Source organism: Eumetopias jubatus, unplaced genomic scaffold (genome assembly GCF_037043125.1).
Source record: "Eumetopias jubatus isolate StellerSeaLion01/CBP00866 unplaced genomic scaffold, mEumJub1_p1.0 scaffold_13, whole genome shotgun sequence".
NCBI classification, from domain to species: Eukaryota; Metazoa; Chordata; class Mammalia; order Carnivora; family Otariidae; genus Eumetopias; species Eumetopias jubatus.
The window spans coordinates 88,376,189-88,392,454 of NW_028274819.1; the positions used below are offsets into that span (position 1 = coordinate 88,376,189).

A 16,266-nucleotide genomic window follows, 5' to 3' on the forward strand; every position below is an offset into this window, starting at 1 on the left:
GAGCAATACAAAATATGAAAATCACCTGCTCAAAGGCAGCAGAGATCTAAAAAGATAGTAAAGATTAAATGGGTCAATATTTAGGGGAGGATAAAGGCTCAGAGAGATAGGCACAGCTTGCAGAGCTTTCTTTCTCTGGGGAAGCTGAAAACTTCTGAGTAGATAAGTAGTGCTTCTGATGCACAGGACTAGAAGGACTGGAGTCCAGGGCTGGAGGAAAAGGGGAAGGGAAGTATACTTGGAGAGCCTAAAGATGTGCAGCTGACACTACAAAGCAGGCTGAACAAAGAATGGTATTTCAGAAATTGACAGGCCTTCCCAGAGACTGCAGCTCAACTTCCAATAATCTAAATCCATGAAATGAAAAGGAGATCCTGGATTGCTAGTGTCCCCAAGCTTCAGATAGAAGCAAATGGACTGCTCCTTGCAGTATAACATTAGCCTAGTCCTCAAATTAGTCTATAAGGCATCTGTGTAAATAAAATGTCTGGCACATAATCAAAAATAATCTGACAGAAAAGGATATAAGATAATATGAAAACCAAAAGAAATAAATCATAATAAAAAAAACCCTTGGGGCTCCAAGATACTGGAATTATCAGACATAAACAACTATATTTTCCATGTTCAAAGACACAGAAGACAAAAATAGAGAATTTCAGCTGTGATCTAGAAACAATTAAAAAAATTTTAAATTATGGGGCGCCTGGGTGATTCAGTTAAGCGTCTGCCTTCAGCTCAGGTCATGATCCCAGGGTCCTGGGATCGAGCCCCGCATCGGGCTCCCTGCTCAGTAGAGTTTTCTCCCTCTGCCTGCCGCTCCCCCTGCTTGTGCTCTCACTCACTCTCTGGCAGATAAATAAATATCTTTTTTTTTAATTTTTTAAAAATATTTTTAAAATATTTTTTAAATATTTAAATAAGACAGAAAGAAAGACAGTGAAAAAGATATTTGGTAAAAGATATTTAATTATCTTTAATAATTAATAAAAATAAAATAATTATTTTAATTAATAAAATATATTTTAATTAAGAAATTAATAGTTTTAATTATTAAAATTTATAATTTTAATTATAAATTTATGTTTTATAAATTTATTAATTGAAATATTTAAATATTTTTTAAATATTTAAATAAGACAGAAAGAAGGACAGTGAAAGATATTTGGTAAAATAATATGACAACAGCCAACTTACCCTTAAGAAAACAAACTACAATAACTGAAATTAAGAACTCAATGGATGGACTTCAAGGCAGATTAGATAGAGTAAACAGATTTATTTGTAAAAAATTATTAGTAAATAGAAAGATGGGCCAGAAGAAAATCTATCCAATGAGGCATGGAGAGACACAGAGGACACAATGACAATGTCTAAGATGTCTGTTTTGGAGTCCCACAGGAAAGGAGAGAATTAGGCAGAAACAATATTTCAATACTTAAAAAGAAAACAGCTGGGAATTTTCTAAAACTGATGAAAGGTATCAAACCACAAATTAAAGAAGCTCTACAAGAATACATTTTTTTTAATTTAACTTTTTTTTTTTTTTTGAGAGAGAGAGAGAACACTCAAGTGGGGAGGGGCAGAGGGAGAGGACAAAAAAGAATATTAAGTCCATGCCTAGAACAGAGCCGGACGCAGGGTTCGATCTCATGACCCCAAGATCATGACCTGAGCTGAAATCAAGAGTCAGACATTTAACTGACTGAGCCACCCAGGAGCCCCAAGGAGAGAACACTTTTTTTTTTTTTAACTATACCTAAGTATATAATAGCAAAAGTGCTGAAAAACAGATTCAAAGAGAAAAGCTTAAAAGTAGACAGAGACTTAGGGACACATTACCTTCAAAGGAGGATAATTATACAGACACAAATTCCAGTAAGTTATTGTTAACATTCAGTATCAGGATATTGGTAACAAAAAATATCAGGAATGGAGTCAGCGCTTTGAGATGATGGAAGAAATTCTATTCCCAATGAACCTATCTTGAAAGAAAGACAGTGAAAAAGATATTTGGTAAAAGAATATGACAACAGCCAACTTACCCTTAAGAAAATTCTAAAGTGTTTTGGAAGACAAAAAATTATCCAGGAAAAGTTCAGAGATGCAAGAGACATAAAAAATAATGAAAACAATAAATATGGAAATCTAAATCAGAGGCTCTCAATCTTACCACAAACTTGAATTACCTGAGTTTTTAGGAAATACTAATGCTTGACCTCCTCTGTCCAGAAATCCAGATGTCATTTGTCCGAATTGCAGCCAGCCATCTGTGTTTTGCAAAAGTTCCCAAGATGAGACCAGTGTGCCTCCAGAGTCAATAACCACTGACCTAAATTCATTTGACAGTAATAGAACATGGCTTGTATAACACCTCCCGGGGTTTAAAATGAAATTAACATATATAACAACAATGACAAAAAAAGATGAGATGGGGTTAAATGGAGTTAAAGTGTTCTGAGGTCTTCTATTGTCCAGGAAGAAGATAAAAATACCAATTAATAGAAGACACTGATAAGTGAAAGATACTGAAATTTCTAAAGTAACCACTAAAGCAATAATAAAATACTATATAAATATGTTCCAAAGTAATAAGAGAAGTAAAACAGTAACAAATTCCAAAGGAATTAACTAAGGGGGAAAAAAACAAACACAGAACTGGCAGAATAAACAAAAAGCACTAAATAAGAAGGTAGTGAGAACCCAAGCATATCCACAGCCCCATTAAATATAAATGTACTAAATACTCCAGTAAAACACAGGTGCTAGGTTATCAAAAGAAAAAAACCATAGCACATCTAAAATACACAAAAATATTTAAAAAAATAAATAAAAAAATAAAATACACAGAAATATTAAACAAAATATTAGTAAAAGCAAAAAAAACATTACTGAAGATAAAGAGGGAAACTATATGAGAGATTCAATTCTCCAGGAAGAGATAGTAATTCTAAATCTGTATGCACCTAAGAACAACCTCAAAATAAAGCAAAAAAACTTTCAAAACTACATAGAAAAAAAATTATCCAAAATCACAGTTGGAGGGGGTGCCTGGGTGGCTTAGTCGGTTAAGTTGTCTGCCTTCAGCTCGGGTCATGATCCCAGGGCCCTGGGATGGAGCCCAGCATGGGGCTCCCCACTCGGCAGGAAGCCTGCTTCTCCTTCTCCCCCTGCGGCTCCCCTACTTGTGCTTCTCGCTCTCTTTCTCTATCAAATAAATAAAGTCTTTAAAAAAAAAAAAAAACCACGGAGATTTTTTAACACACTTTTCTCAATAATAATGGAAAAAAAGATTACAAAAATCAAGGATAAAAATCTGAACATGAAAACAACAGGATCAGACATACATAAAACATCAGAAGTAAAAACTGAAGAATACACATTCTCTTCATTCACACAATGAAAATTTTACCATAAACCAGTCATAAAACAAGTCTTAACAAATTTCAAAGGACTGAAATCATACAGACTAGTTCTCTGACCACAATACAGTTAAACTGGAAATAACAAAAAGGCAACCAGAAAAATTCCCCGTATTTAGAAATTAACAGGGCACCTGGGTGGCTCAGTTGGTTAAGCGCTCGGATCATGATCCCAGGGTACTGGGATCGAGTCCCACATGGGGCTCCCTGCTCCCCACCCCTCGTGATCTCTCTCTCTCAAATAAAGTGTTTAACAAATAAAAGAAGAAATTAACATACTATTTTAAGTAGGCTCCACGCCCACTGAGGAGCTCAATGCAGAGCTCGAACTCACAACCCTGAAATCAAGACGTGAGCTGAGGTCAAGAGTCAGACACCTAACCAACTGAGCCACCCAGGTGCCCCAGCAAATGTACTTCTAAATAGCCCATGGAGGAAAAAAATAGAATTACAATGGAAAACCAATTTTTCTACTGAATGGTAATGAAAATATTATGTATCAAAACGTACATGCTTGGGCACCTGGGTGGCTCAGTCATTGTTAAGTGTCTGCCTTGGGCTCAGGTCATGATCCCAGAGTCCTGGAATCAAGCGCTGAGTTGGGCTCTCTGCTCAGCAGGGAGTCTGCTTCTCCCTCTCCCTCTGCCCCTCCCTCTGCTTATGCTCTCTTGCTTGCTCGCGCGCGGGCGCGCGCTCTCTCTCTCAAATAAATAAAATCTTTCTAAAAACAAACACTTATATGCTGGGGGAACCTGGGTGGCTCAGTCAGTTAAGCATCTGACTTCAGCTCAGGTCATGATCCCAGGGTCCTGGGATCAATCCCCGAATCTGGCTCCACACTTAGCAGGGAGTCTATTTCTCCCTCTCCCTCTGCCCCTCCCACCTCCGCTCCCACCCCCTTCACATGCGTGCCTGCGCTCCCTCTCTCAAATAAATAAATAAAATCTTTTAAAAAAATGTATATGCTGTTGAAGGGCACAAACTTGCAACTAGTAAATAAATAAGTTTTGGAGATTAATGCAGAGCATAGTGATTACAATCAACAATACTGTATTATAGGGCGCCTTGGGCTCAGGTCATGATCCCAGAGTCCTGGAATCAAGCGCTGAGTTGGGCTCTCTGCTCAGCAGGGAGTCTGCTTCTCCCTCTCCCTCTGCCCCTCCCTCTGCTTATGCTCTCTTGCTTGCTCGCGCGCGGGCGCGCGCTCTCTCTCTCAAATAAATAAAATCTTTCTAAAAACAAACACTTATATGCTGGGGGAACCTGGGTGGCTCAGTCAGTTAAGCATCTGACTTCAGCTCAGGTCATGATCCCAGGGTCCTGGGATCAATCCCCGAATCTGGCTCCACACTTAGCAGGGAGTCTATTTCTCCCTCTCCCTCTGCCCCTCCCACCTCCGCTCCCACCCCCTTCACATGCGTGCCTGCGCTCCCTCTCTCAAATAAATAAATAAAATCTTTTAAAAAAATGTATATGCTGTTGAAGGGCACAAACTTGCAACTAGTAAATAAATAAGTTTTGGAGATTAATGCAGAGCATAGTGATTACAATCAACAATACTGTATTATAGGGCGCCTGGCTCAGTTGGTTAAGCGACTGCCTTCGGCTCGGGTCATGATCCTGGAGTCCCGGGATTGAGTCCCACATCGGGCTCCCTCCTCAGCAGGGAGTCAGCTTCTCCCTCTGACCCTCTTCCCTCTTGTGCTCTCATTCTCTCTCTCTCAAATAAATAAATAAAATCTTTAAAAAAAAAACAATACTATATTATGAAGTTCAAAGCTGCTAAGAGACTAGATCTTAATTATTCTCACTACAGAAGAGATATAATTACTTGATAGGATAGTGGTATTAGCTAACATGACAGCGGTAATCATATTGCAATATGCAAACCAACACACTGCACACCTTAAACTTAAACAGTTATAGGTCAACTGCATCTCAACTTTTGAAAATAAATTAAATAGAAAGCTAAAAAAAAAATCCCTTGTGAACTGCAGCTAAAGCCCTGTTCAGAGGAAAATTTATAGCTTTAAATTAATAGAAAAGCAGAAAGGCTGAAAAATTTTAGCAGTCATATCAAATTGTTAGAAAAAGAATAAATTAAACCTCTGGAAAGTAGAAAGAAGAAAATAATAATAAGCAGAAATAAATAAAATGGAGGCTGGCTCAGTCTGCAGAGCATGCGACTCTTGAGCTCGGGGTTGTGAGTTTGAGCCCCACGTTGGGTGTAGAAGATTACTTAAAAATAAAATCTCTAAAAAAAGAAGAAGGAAAATGCAAAATAAAGAGACAACAGAGAGGATCAACAAAACCCAAAGTTGATTATTTAAAAAGACTTAACACCTGGTAAGACCGACTGAAACAAAACAAAAACACACAAAAATAACCAAAGTCAGTAATGAAAAAAGGGAACATCACTGCAGATTCTACTCATATTACAAAGACCATTAAGAGTATATTATAAACAACTTTGATCAAATGCTATCAATTTAAAAAAATCCAATGTAACAGATTACTAGGGAAACTTAACCAAACTCACACAAGGTAGCACTAATCTTACAATTAGAAAATAAACTGAAAGTATAATTAGAAACCTTACCACAAGGGGCGCCTGGGTGGCTCAGTCGGTTGAGCGACTGTCTTCGGCTCAGGTCATGATCCTGGAGTCCCGGGATCGAGTCCCGCATCGGGCTCCCTGCTCAGCGGGGAGTCTGCTTCTCCCTCTGACCCTCTTCCCTCTCGTGCTCTCTATCTCTCATTCTCTCTCTCTCTCAAATAAATAAAATCTTTAAAAAAAAAAAAAAAGAAACCTTACCACAAGGAAAAGTCCAGATGGCTTCCCTGGTAAATTGTTTTCCAAACATTAAAAGAAAAAATGCCAATCTTAAGTAAAATATTCCAGAAAATAGAAAAGAGGCAATATCCCCTCTCTCCAAGTCCTTTTGAGGCCATAAAACTTTGAAACCAAAACCTGATATTATAAAAGAGAAGAATTACAGGTTAAACCGACTTTTAATGATTTTTTTTTTTAAAGATCATTTATTTGAGAGAGAGAGAAAGAGGGTGCGAGCAGCGTGGGGGCAGAGGGAGGAGAGAATCTCCAACACTGGGCTTGATCTCACAACTGTGATATTATGACCTGAGCCAAAATCAAGAGTCAGTCCAACCTGAGCCAACTGGGCACCCCCAAAACCCACTTTTGAGCACTGAGGCAAAAATCCTGAACAAAATTAATAAGTTTGGCTCATTTCAGGAATGCAAAAGTTACTTACATATTTAAAAAATCAATTAATATATTTCACACTATCAAAATTAAAAAGAAAAATCATATGATCATCTAATTAGCTGGGAAAAGGGTGAAAAACATTCAACATTCATTCATGACAAGAATCTTTAGCAGACAGAGACTAGAAGAGCTCTTCCTTAATCTAATAAAGGACATGGTATCTACAAAGAAACCTACAAGTATCATATAAGCAGTGAAATGTAGTTTCTGTCTTGAGATCTGGAGTTGAAAAGAGATACCAGATATTACCACTTCTCTTGAACATTTTACTAGAGTCTTAGTCAGTGCCAGAAAGCAAGAAAAAGAAATAAAAGCTGTAAGAATTGGAAGGGAAAAAAAACAAAACTATCATAATCCATAGAATATTTTCAGAAATTTTCAATATTACTAATAAATTATTAGAATTAGTGCATAAGTTTACCAAGTCTCTGGATACACAATTTTGGAAATATCAACTGCATTTCCACAACCACAAAAGGACAACAAAAAAATTTACAATAGCATTAAAAATAATCAAATATCTATGAAGAAATCTAACATAAGATGGTACAAGATCTCTAGGCAGAAAGCTATACAAAAGATTGAGGGTAATGAAAGAAGACCTAAATAAAGGCATGTGCCATGTCTCTAGATTGGACCCAGCACCAAGCCCAACTTGGATCCCACACTCACAGCCCTGAGATCAGAGTTGGACACTCAACTGACGAACCACCCAGGTGCCCCTGGAAGACTCAAATATTTAAAAAAAAAAAAATCAATTTCTCCCCAATTAACTACAAACTAAATGCAAATCCCAATCAAAATTCCAACAAGTGGCTGTTTTCGGTGAAATGCAGCTAATGTATATGGGAAGAAAAGAATTATAAAAAGTCAAAACACTATTAAAGACAACCAAGGTAGAAGGGCATGCTCTAGTAGATATAAAACCTTTTTATAAAAGTACAGTTATTAAGAGAGTGTAGACTTGGTGCAAGGATACACACAGAAAGCAATGATTAAGAGAGCCGAGAAACAGACTCACCCATACAGAGATATTAACTAACAACAAAGGTGCCATGGGAGAACAGAAGGGAAAGGATGACCTTGACAATAAATGGTGCAAGCTGGATAGCCATATGGTATGGGCCACATACCCATATGGAAAAGATAAAAATAAAAAGACCCATGCTTCTTATTACACAAAAATCAGTTCCAGGTAAACTGTAGCTCTAAATGTGCCAGGCAAAATAAGAAGCTCTAATAGATAATCTAGAAGAATAATTTTATGTCCTCAGGGTAGGAAATGACTTCTGAAATAGTACACAAAAAGCACCTATCACAAGAATAATAATAAGAATACGAATAAAGAGATAAGTTAGACCTCAAAATTAAGAACTTCCAAAGACATCATTAAGAGAGTAAAAAGGCAAGCCAGAGAAAACAGCAGTATCCCAATAACTTCAAACTGGAAACAACCCAAATGCCTATCAGCAAAACAAATCATGGTTTCTTCATACATAGGAATACTATACAGCTACACTCAACAATACCAATGACTCTCAAAAACACATCTAGTGAAAGAAAGATGCCTAATTGGCTCAGTTGGAAGAGCATGTGGCTCTTGATCTCAGGGTCATGAGTTTGTTTTGTTGTTGTTGTTGTTGTTAAAGATTTGACAGAGAGGGATCACAAGCAGGGGGAGCTGGAGAGGGAGAAGCAGGCTCCCCACTGAGCAGGGAACCTCATGTGGGGCTCGATCCCAGGACCCTGGGATCATGACCTGAGCTGAAGGCAGACACTTAGTGACTGAGCCACCCAAGCGCCCCTCAGGGTCATGAGTTTGAGCCCCATGATGGGTGCAGAGATTACTAAAAAATAAATAAATAAATAAAATAAAAACAAAACAAAAACCATGTTTAGTGAAACAGCCCAGATACTTAAGAATACACACTGAAGGATTCCACTTACATAAATTGAGAAAACAGGATAAACTACAGTGGTTAGGGACAATGGTTGGATGGTAAAACTATAAAAAATAAGTAATTACCATAAAGGTCAGTGTAATAATTGCTAGAGGGGGTGGTTAGGGTAGGAACGTTCTATTTTTTTTTAACCTTGGCAGTAGTTACACAGGTATGTGTTTTATGAAAACACACTGAGCCATAAATTTTTAAAAGCTCAAAAATACTCAAGGGCTTTTGCTGTAGGGAGGGTTGCAAGACTACCATGCATGCTTGGCACCTTCATAAGTATGTGGCTGTCTTTACTTCCACTTCAAGTATCTTAGCTTTTAAATCATAATATGTTCGTACAATTAATGCTCTGCATTGATAAATATTTATTACCACTCTAAGAGCCTGAACAAACTTTTGTGGAATCCAAAAAGAAAGGATCTCTCTCAGCATGAAAACATGAATGGGAATGCTAAATTCCCAACTCAAGATAAGAATTACTTCAGGAAAGGAAGGTTAATGGGATTGGAAAATGTTCAAAGGAGGCCTTTCTACTGTAATGTCTTATTTCTGTGTGTGTGTTTTACTACTCAAAAAAAAAATGGCTAAAGCAAATATGGGAAGTGTTAAAATTTAACAGAACTGGGTGGTGTATAGAGGAGTATCTATATTTTTACTACACTATGTTGGAAATATTCGTAATTAAAGTAAAATAAAAGAACGTCCTACACTCTTATCACCTCATTTCTCCATGGAGAAACTCTGCTTCAGTCTCCTACTTAGCCTTCCAGAAACAAACTATAAAATATTCTAAAATACTTATGTTCTTCACCCCCACCACTAAATCCCACCTTTTCTTCTTCTCCAGCTAAATATCTCCCTTACAGTTCATCCATGTTTCATGTCAAATTTTTCATATTCTTCACCATTCCAGTCATTCTGTTCTAGACAGCAATAACCCTCAAAATGAAGGGCCAAGATCCTAATCAATGCCCTGTGTGAGGTTCCTCCGATTTCTTAATTTTGCCAGTAAACATTTAACTCGCAGACAACTTAGGTAAGAATGAATTAGTTTTTTCCTTCCAGCCAGCCCACCTATTCTGTAAGATCCCAAACAGAGAATGCCCTTGCATGTGTTATCTACCCAACTACCACAGCACTCTTTTCCAACATAACCCAACCCACAGTACCATTCCCCCTGCAGACATCTAGTTTGGCTAGAAGCATCTGATAAAATTCTGTCCAGTAAGATTTGAGGGGTATTTTGCTGGTAGACTCTGAGAAAGATTTCTTCACTCTTAAGGGGAGATATACAAGAAGAGATAGTTTCTTTCCTCCCCTGGACCTTACCATATCAGAGTGTGTCCTCTGGAACTCCATCCAATCTGCAACCACAAGAGGTGCTGAGCTGAGAAAGGAGCACTGGAAAGGTTGCACTGAGCTGCTCAATTAACCAACCTCACAGGTGCCCCACTCCAAATGCTGATTAACTTTTCTCTGGACCACAATCTTAGCCCAGTCACGATGATTAGTGTCAACCTAGTCCTATAGTTGTCTATCAACTAGGCCGGTAGTTGTAAATCTGGTGCCGGCAGCCTTCTCTCTTCCAAATAATTTGATACCCTGATTCTGATAAGACTCCCCCCCCCGCCAACACACACAGAGGGGGTCTTTTAAATTTCCTTTCCTTAAATTTTGCAGAATACAAAGATGAAACAAACTTACTATTTAAATACAGACAGGGAGAACTGGCACATTATATAAAAAAGCATTAGAAGTTTAAAAAAAACCCACGGAAAATGTAAAAAGGCAAAGTCCCCTGTAATTACATCCTCCAAAGATAACCACTGTTAATAGTGTGGTATATATTGGTTCGTGATACATTGTAACTTCCATGAAATTAATTTCTTTTAAAGCAAATACCTAGGGGTGCCTGGGTGGCTCAGATGGTTAAGCGTCTGCCTTCAGCTCGGGTCATGATCCCAGGGTTCTGGGATAGGGCCCCACATCCGGCTCCTGGCTCAGCAGGAAGCCTGCTTCTCCCTCTCCCTCTGCCTCTCCCCCTGTTCATGCTCTATCTCTGTGTCTCAAATGAATAAGTAAAATCTTAAAAAAAGTTTAAAGCAAATACCTATATCAGATTTTTTGGTAGTGGGGAAGATAAAAAAGGAAATCTGCAACCATAAGAGAAACATTATGAAACACCCTGACACAGGAGAGAAAGAGCAACAGATTTAGAACAGGACAGATGGATTTGTACGCTGGCCCTGCTGCATGGCCTTAAACCCTTGGCCTCTACTGACTCCCTTTTTAGGTGAGGATAACAATACCTACTTCAGTAGGCTGTTTGTGTAGACTTAAAAGATAATGTACCCAAATGAGTTGTTAGGGTTTTTTGTTTGCTGTTTTTCTGTACTTGCACACAAGCATCACCTGGGGAGCATTTAAAACTGAGAATCCCAGATGTACTCAATGAGATCCTCTGAGGGTGGGGCCTAGAAATCACAGGCAAGTGCATTTTGTAGAGTAAAAAGCACGATGCCTATTTGTTTTTACTACTGTAGCATTTAGCATCTAAAACAGAACCTCACAAGAGTGATTCAACAAACACTAGTAAGATAAATGGCAAATGAAAAGTCTTATTTTAAAAAAAGATAATAGTTGGGGCGCCTGGGTGGCTCAGTCAGTTAAGCGTCTGACTCTCAATTTTGGCTCAGGTCATGATCTCAGGATCCTGAGACTGAGCCCCATGTTGGGTTGTGCTGGGCACGGAGCCTGCTTAAGATTCTCTCTCTTTGGCTCAGGTCACGATCTCGGGGTGGTGAGATTGAGCCCGGCAACGGGTTCCCAGCTCAGCAGGGAGTCTGCTGGAGATTCTCTCCCTCTCCCAGTCTCTTGTCCCCCACCCCCAACTCTCTCTCTAAAATAATAAATAAATAAATCCTTTTTAAAAATCTGTTTTTTGTATTTGGAAAACATGAATAACCCTTCACATTTTACTGCCAAGACTTCTAAAGCTCTTCAGCTTTAAAAATAACTATGTTTTTGAAGGTTATAAAAAACATTATTGGGTCAACTGACAAGTGGAATACAGACAGTAGATTTGATCAAAGTATTTTATCAATGTTAAATTTCCTTAAATAGATAACTGTACTAAGGTATGTAAGGCAATGTCCTTGGTTCTTAGGAAATACACAGGGACAGGATGTATGCAATTCACAAATACTTCAGCAAAAAAATACATAATAGAAAGATAAAGGGTGCCTGGGTGGCTCAGTCGTTAAGCGTCTGCCTTCAGCTCGGGTCATGATCCCGGGGTCCTGGGATCGAGTCCCACATCGGGCTCCCTGCTCCGTGGGAAGCCTGCTTCTCCCTCTCCCACTCCCCCTGCTTGTGTTCCCTCTCTCGCTGTCTCTCTGTTGAAAAATAAATAAAATCTTAAAAAAAAAAAGATAAAGCAAATGCTGAACAGGAAAAACATCAACTGGTGAATCTGGGTATTAGAGTCATTTGTATGATTTTCACTACTTTTGTAAGCTTGAACTTATTTCTAAATAACATTTTTAATTGAAAAACAAAAAATAACATTCAAAACTGTCCTAAAAAGCACTTAAGAGCATGCTGGTCTAACTTCAAGTAAGACATTAAATTAACACTGTCCAGAAGAAATATAATATGAGCTGGCTGCTTTAAAATTAAAAGAAACAGGGGCACCTGGGTGGCTCAGTCAGTTAAGTGTCTGCCTTTTTTCAGGTCATGATCCTGTAGTCCTGGGATTGAGCCCCCAAGTCTCCTCCTCCCACCCTCGCTTGTTTTCTAATAAATAAATAAAATCTTTAAAAAAAATTAAACAGGTGAAACTAATTTTAACATATTTTACTTAGCCAAGGTTTAAAAATATTTTGATGTAATCAATATAAAAATTATTGAGATATTTTACAATTACTTTCATTCTAAGTCTTCAAAATCTGGTGTGCATGTTACACTTACAGTACAATGCAATTCAGATGCTAAATTTGCATAGGAAATACTTGATCTGAGTTAAAATTTCATTAAATCTACAGTTCAAAAAGTAGATCCACATAACCAAGTTGTTTCAAATACAGTTAAAAGTTTTCCAATCCCTGAACTATCAGTTTTAAATGTCAAATTAATTAAAATTAAATAAAGTGGAACACTCATTCCTCAATCATACTAGCCACCCTGCAAGCTCGGTAGCACATGTGGTTACACCGTAAGACAGCCCAGCTTTAGATGATGAAACAAATTCCCTCTATGACGGAAGGACCTAATTGCTAAGACTCAGTTCATCATATTTATCAAAAGATTTTTAGTAGTTATGATAAAATAATGACTGACAATCGTGTCAGAAGCTTTGGCATCTCCCCAAGTCATATTCAGACATCCCATATACCACCACTCAGCAATACCAACACAAAGCCTTCTTTATCTTCAAAGTCAGCTGTCATACCTTTTAGTTGAGTTTCCTGGAAACTGTCTGTCAAATGGCCCTTTTTTAAATGTAGCAGAACGGGGCGCCTGGGTGGCTCAGTTGGTTAAGCGACTGCCTTCGGCTCAGGTCATGATCCTGGAGTCCCGGGATCGAGTCCCACATCGGGCTCCCTGCTCGGCAGGGAGTCTGCTTCTCCCTCTGACCCTCTTCCCTCTTGTGCTCTCTCTCATTCTATCTCTCTCAAATAAATAAAATCTTTTAAAAAATAAAAAATAAAAAAAAATAAATGTAGCAGAACGAACCCGAGTTCTGGCTCTCAGAAGCAGAGTGCAGGGTTTCAGCACAAATACTATCTGAGAATCCCAAATGGGAGCATGCACACAACAGAACATATCCTGGATTTAAAGAAATATCCTCAGTACAGAGGTGGGTTTTTCTTTTTAAACAGGTGTAAGAGATTAATTCAGTCAACACCATGCAACACTAAAGATTCGCCAATCAATAATTCTGCGCCAAGCAACTTGATCAGGGATTTGGCTAGAATCCCTTTGGCTAATCTCAATAAAGACCTTCCCAAAGACATCCTGATTTAGGCCATTCTCATCTAAATTAAGGTTTAGGCAGTCCTTTGCCTGACAGCAAAGAAATGAAATGATATACACACAAATTTTGCCTGCTTGACATAAGAAAGAAAACATCTGAAAGATAACTTAGTGTGGTCAAAAATATAGTTCCAAAGGACAGTAATCATAAAATAGCATTTAAAAAACACTTTAAGGAAATGTCTAATTCCTACTTTCTGCCTAGCCAGACTTTTCAATTGAACAATGTTGTGGGTAACAACTGAATTTAATCCACAACAACTAATTCTGATATTGCTAGTTTTTCTTTCTCTGCAGGCATACATACAGGTGTTAATATTCTGCTTAAACTTGAAATGAAGATATTCTTTAAAACCAATGAGTCCTTTATTGTGAATCTACTACCGCCTGAAACTACACATCAGCCTGGGAAGTGAGGTAAAAGAGTGTGCAAAATGGTTTTTTGACACCCTGACCTAAAAGTTCTATGTTCCATACAAAATCCTTTTTTTCCCCTTCCTTTCCCATCTTGCTGATCTAGCTTGCAACATCATATCAGGAATCACAGATACTGATCTAACCATTGTGTGGAAACTAAAATAATCGTCATCCAAAAACATGTATATATAAATATTAACTCTACTTAAAATACAACTTCCTTCCCCCCTTCCTCCAAAGAATCATAAAGCTCTAAGCAGGATGAATACAAACATTTTTAAGCCGTTCCATCGGAGGTGTGTTCTTGATTAGATTTGATCCTGGAAATGTTTGAACATTCTGTAGAAGAACACATTCTAACTATGGGTCTTTGCTAGAAACTTCTCGTTCAATGCCTATGTAATCAAATCCAGTCTCACTTGTCTCTGAAATAAGCTAAATACGCAGAAATCCATTGTAATTTTAGAAATAGAGAAGAGGAAAAAGAAACTTCACCCGAAACACATTCCAGTCCAACAGTTCAAGCACTATTTCGAGAAGTAAAAATAAAGTCCCACGTCTCCCTCAGGAACAGAAAGGTTTTCATGAAGCGCCAAGGTCCAGACCACGCAGAACCCTCCCGGACCCCGGCAACCCTGCCCGTTCCAGCGAACCACCCATGAATCCGGGCTACTTAACCACCTCGAAGCACAAAGATGTTTATGGGGTTGTCAGATGCATAACAGCTGCTTAAATTCTAACACCGAAAAAAGTATGATGAAACAAGAGTTTTTAACACCATATTCATCGGTACCTTTCCTCCTCGCTGGAACCCACAAAAAAAGGGGAGCAACACGAACACCAGAGAGGGGTTTTCCCCTTGTTTATTAGACTTAGGCAAACAGCTATATTTAACAATTCCTCCCAAAGGCCGGATGCCAGAGCGGTGGATCTTTTGAGAGGCAGGCACACAGGAAACAGAAGGCACACCCGCTGCTTGGTGCAGGAGCATTCTCCCGGTGCGGCCAAAGCGGCGCTCGCCCCAGCACCTCGGCACTTTCCAAGGGCCAACCCGGGAAGCCTGCATCCCCACAGCCCAGACCGCGTTGCCAACAAAGGCTGCATCTACTGCTTGCAGGTGGGAAGCTCCACCGTCTGACGCGGGGAGCGCGTTGCCCGCCGCAGCCCGGGAGCTTGGGGTCCGCGCGGAGCCGCCCCCGGAGGGAGCCGCGCCGCACCGAGGTCCCGAGGTGAGGACCGCCGGCGGGGCCGCAGGGCGCAGGGGCTCGCAGTATCCCGGGGGAGGGCGGGCTGGGCGTCTGAGCCGCGCAGAGTCCCCAGAGGATGTGGCGACGCCGCGGGCGGGATGGGGGCTGGGGCGGCCGAGGCGGCCCGCCGCCCCCCGCGCCCCGCAGCCCCGATGCCTTTCATTTGGCCTCTGCGGCGGCGGAGGCAGCTCGACCTCCAGCGCTGAGCACTGCGCCAAGCAGGGGCGGGAGGGGGAGGCGCCGCCAGACCCGTGGCAGCGCCGGACCACCCCCCCCCATTCCCCCCGCTCCACGCCGCGCCCCCAGCCCGGCCGGACCCCGCGGCCCGCCAGTCGGCTCGCAGGCCGCGCTCCCACGGCGGGCGAAGGAGACTGCGCTCCGGCGCTCGCCCGGTCCCCACCTCGATGTAGCCGGCCAATGCGGCGGCAGGCGCCGTGAGCCCGAGCAGCAGCAGGACCAGGAGCTTGCCGGTGGCCGTGGCGGCCGCGGTCCCGGTGGCCGCCATCCCTCGCCGGGTCGCTCTAGCGCTTGACTCTCAAGCTCAGACACTAGAACTCCAAACCTTTCCCCACCGCGACCCAGAAGCATCTGAAGCCTGTTCGCCGCCGCCCCGGGGGTTTTACACCAACCGGAACTGACTTCACAAGGCCACGCCCTCTTTCTTCGGGGCCCAATGCCGGCCCGTAGAGCTTCTCCAAGATACCGCCCCTTGTTCAACCCAGACCCAATTAAAGAACAGAAGAGCCTGCACCTCCCGCCCGCCCCAACCGCGAGCCCCGCCAGGCCCCGCCTCCGGCCTCTGACGGCCCCGCCCCCGCCTGGGACCCTGCGGCCGCGTAGCGAGGGGGTGTGCGCAGGGTACGTTGGGGGCCGCGGCTCCGCGGAGGGTGGGCGATTGCTCTGGCCTC

General features: G+C 40.9%; 1 protein-coding gene across 4 annotated transcripts in view; it reads right to left on the reverse strand.

Moving 5' to 3' along the window:
- Positions 1–15,953, reverse strand: part of APLP2 (amyloid beta precursor like protein 2) — an 85,973-nt gene extending 70,020 nt beyond the window's left edge. For 3 of the 4 annotated variants that reach the window (XM_028120797.2, XM_028120795.2, XM_028120794.2), the window contains exon 1: positions 15,759–15,952. In XM_028120797.2, the coding sequence (XP_027976598.1) occupies positions 15,759–15,863 (105 nt within the window). In that variant the 5' untranslated portion in view covers positions 15,864–15,952. Of the gene's footprint in view, positions 1–15,758 lie in introns of all 4 variants that reach the window. The other variant, XM_028120796.2, reaches the window with a different exon arrangement.
- Between the last annotated feature and the right edge of the window lie 313 nt (positions 15,954–16,266).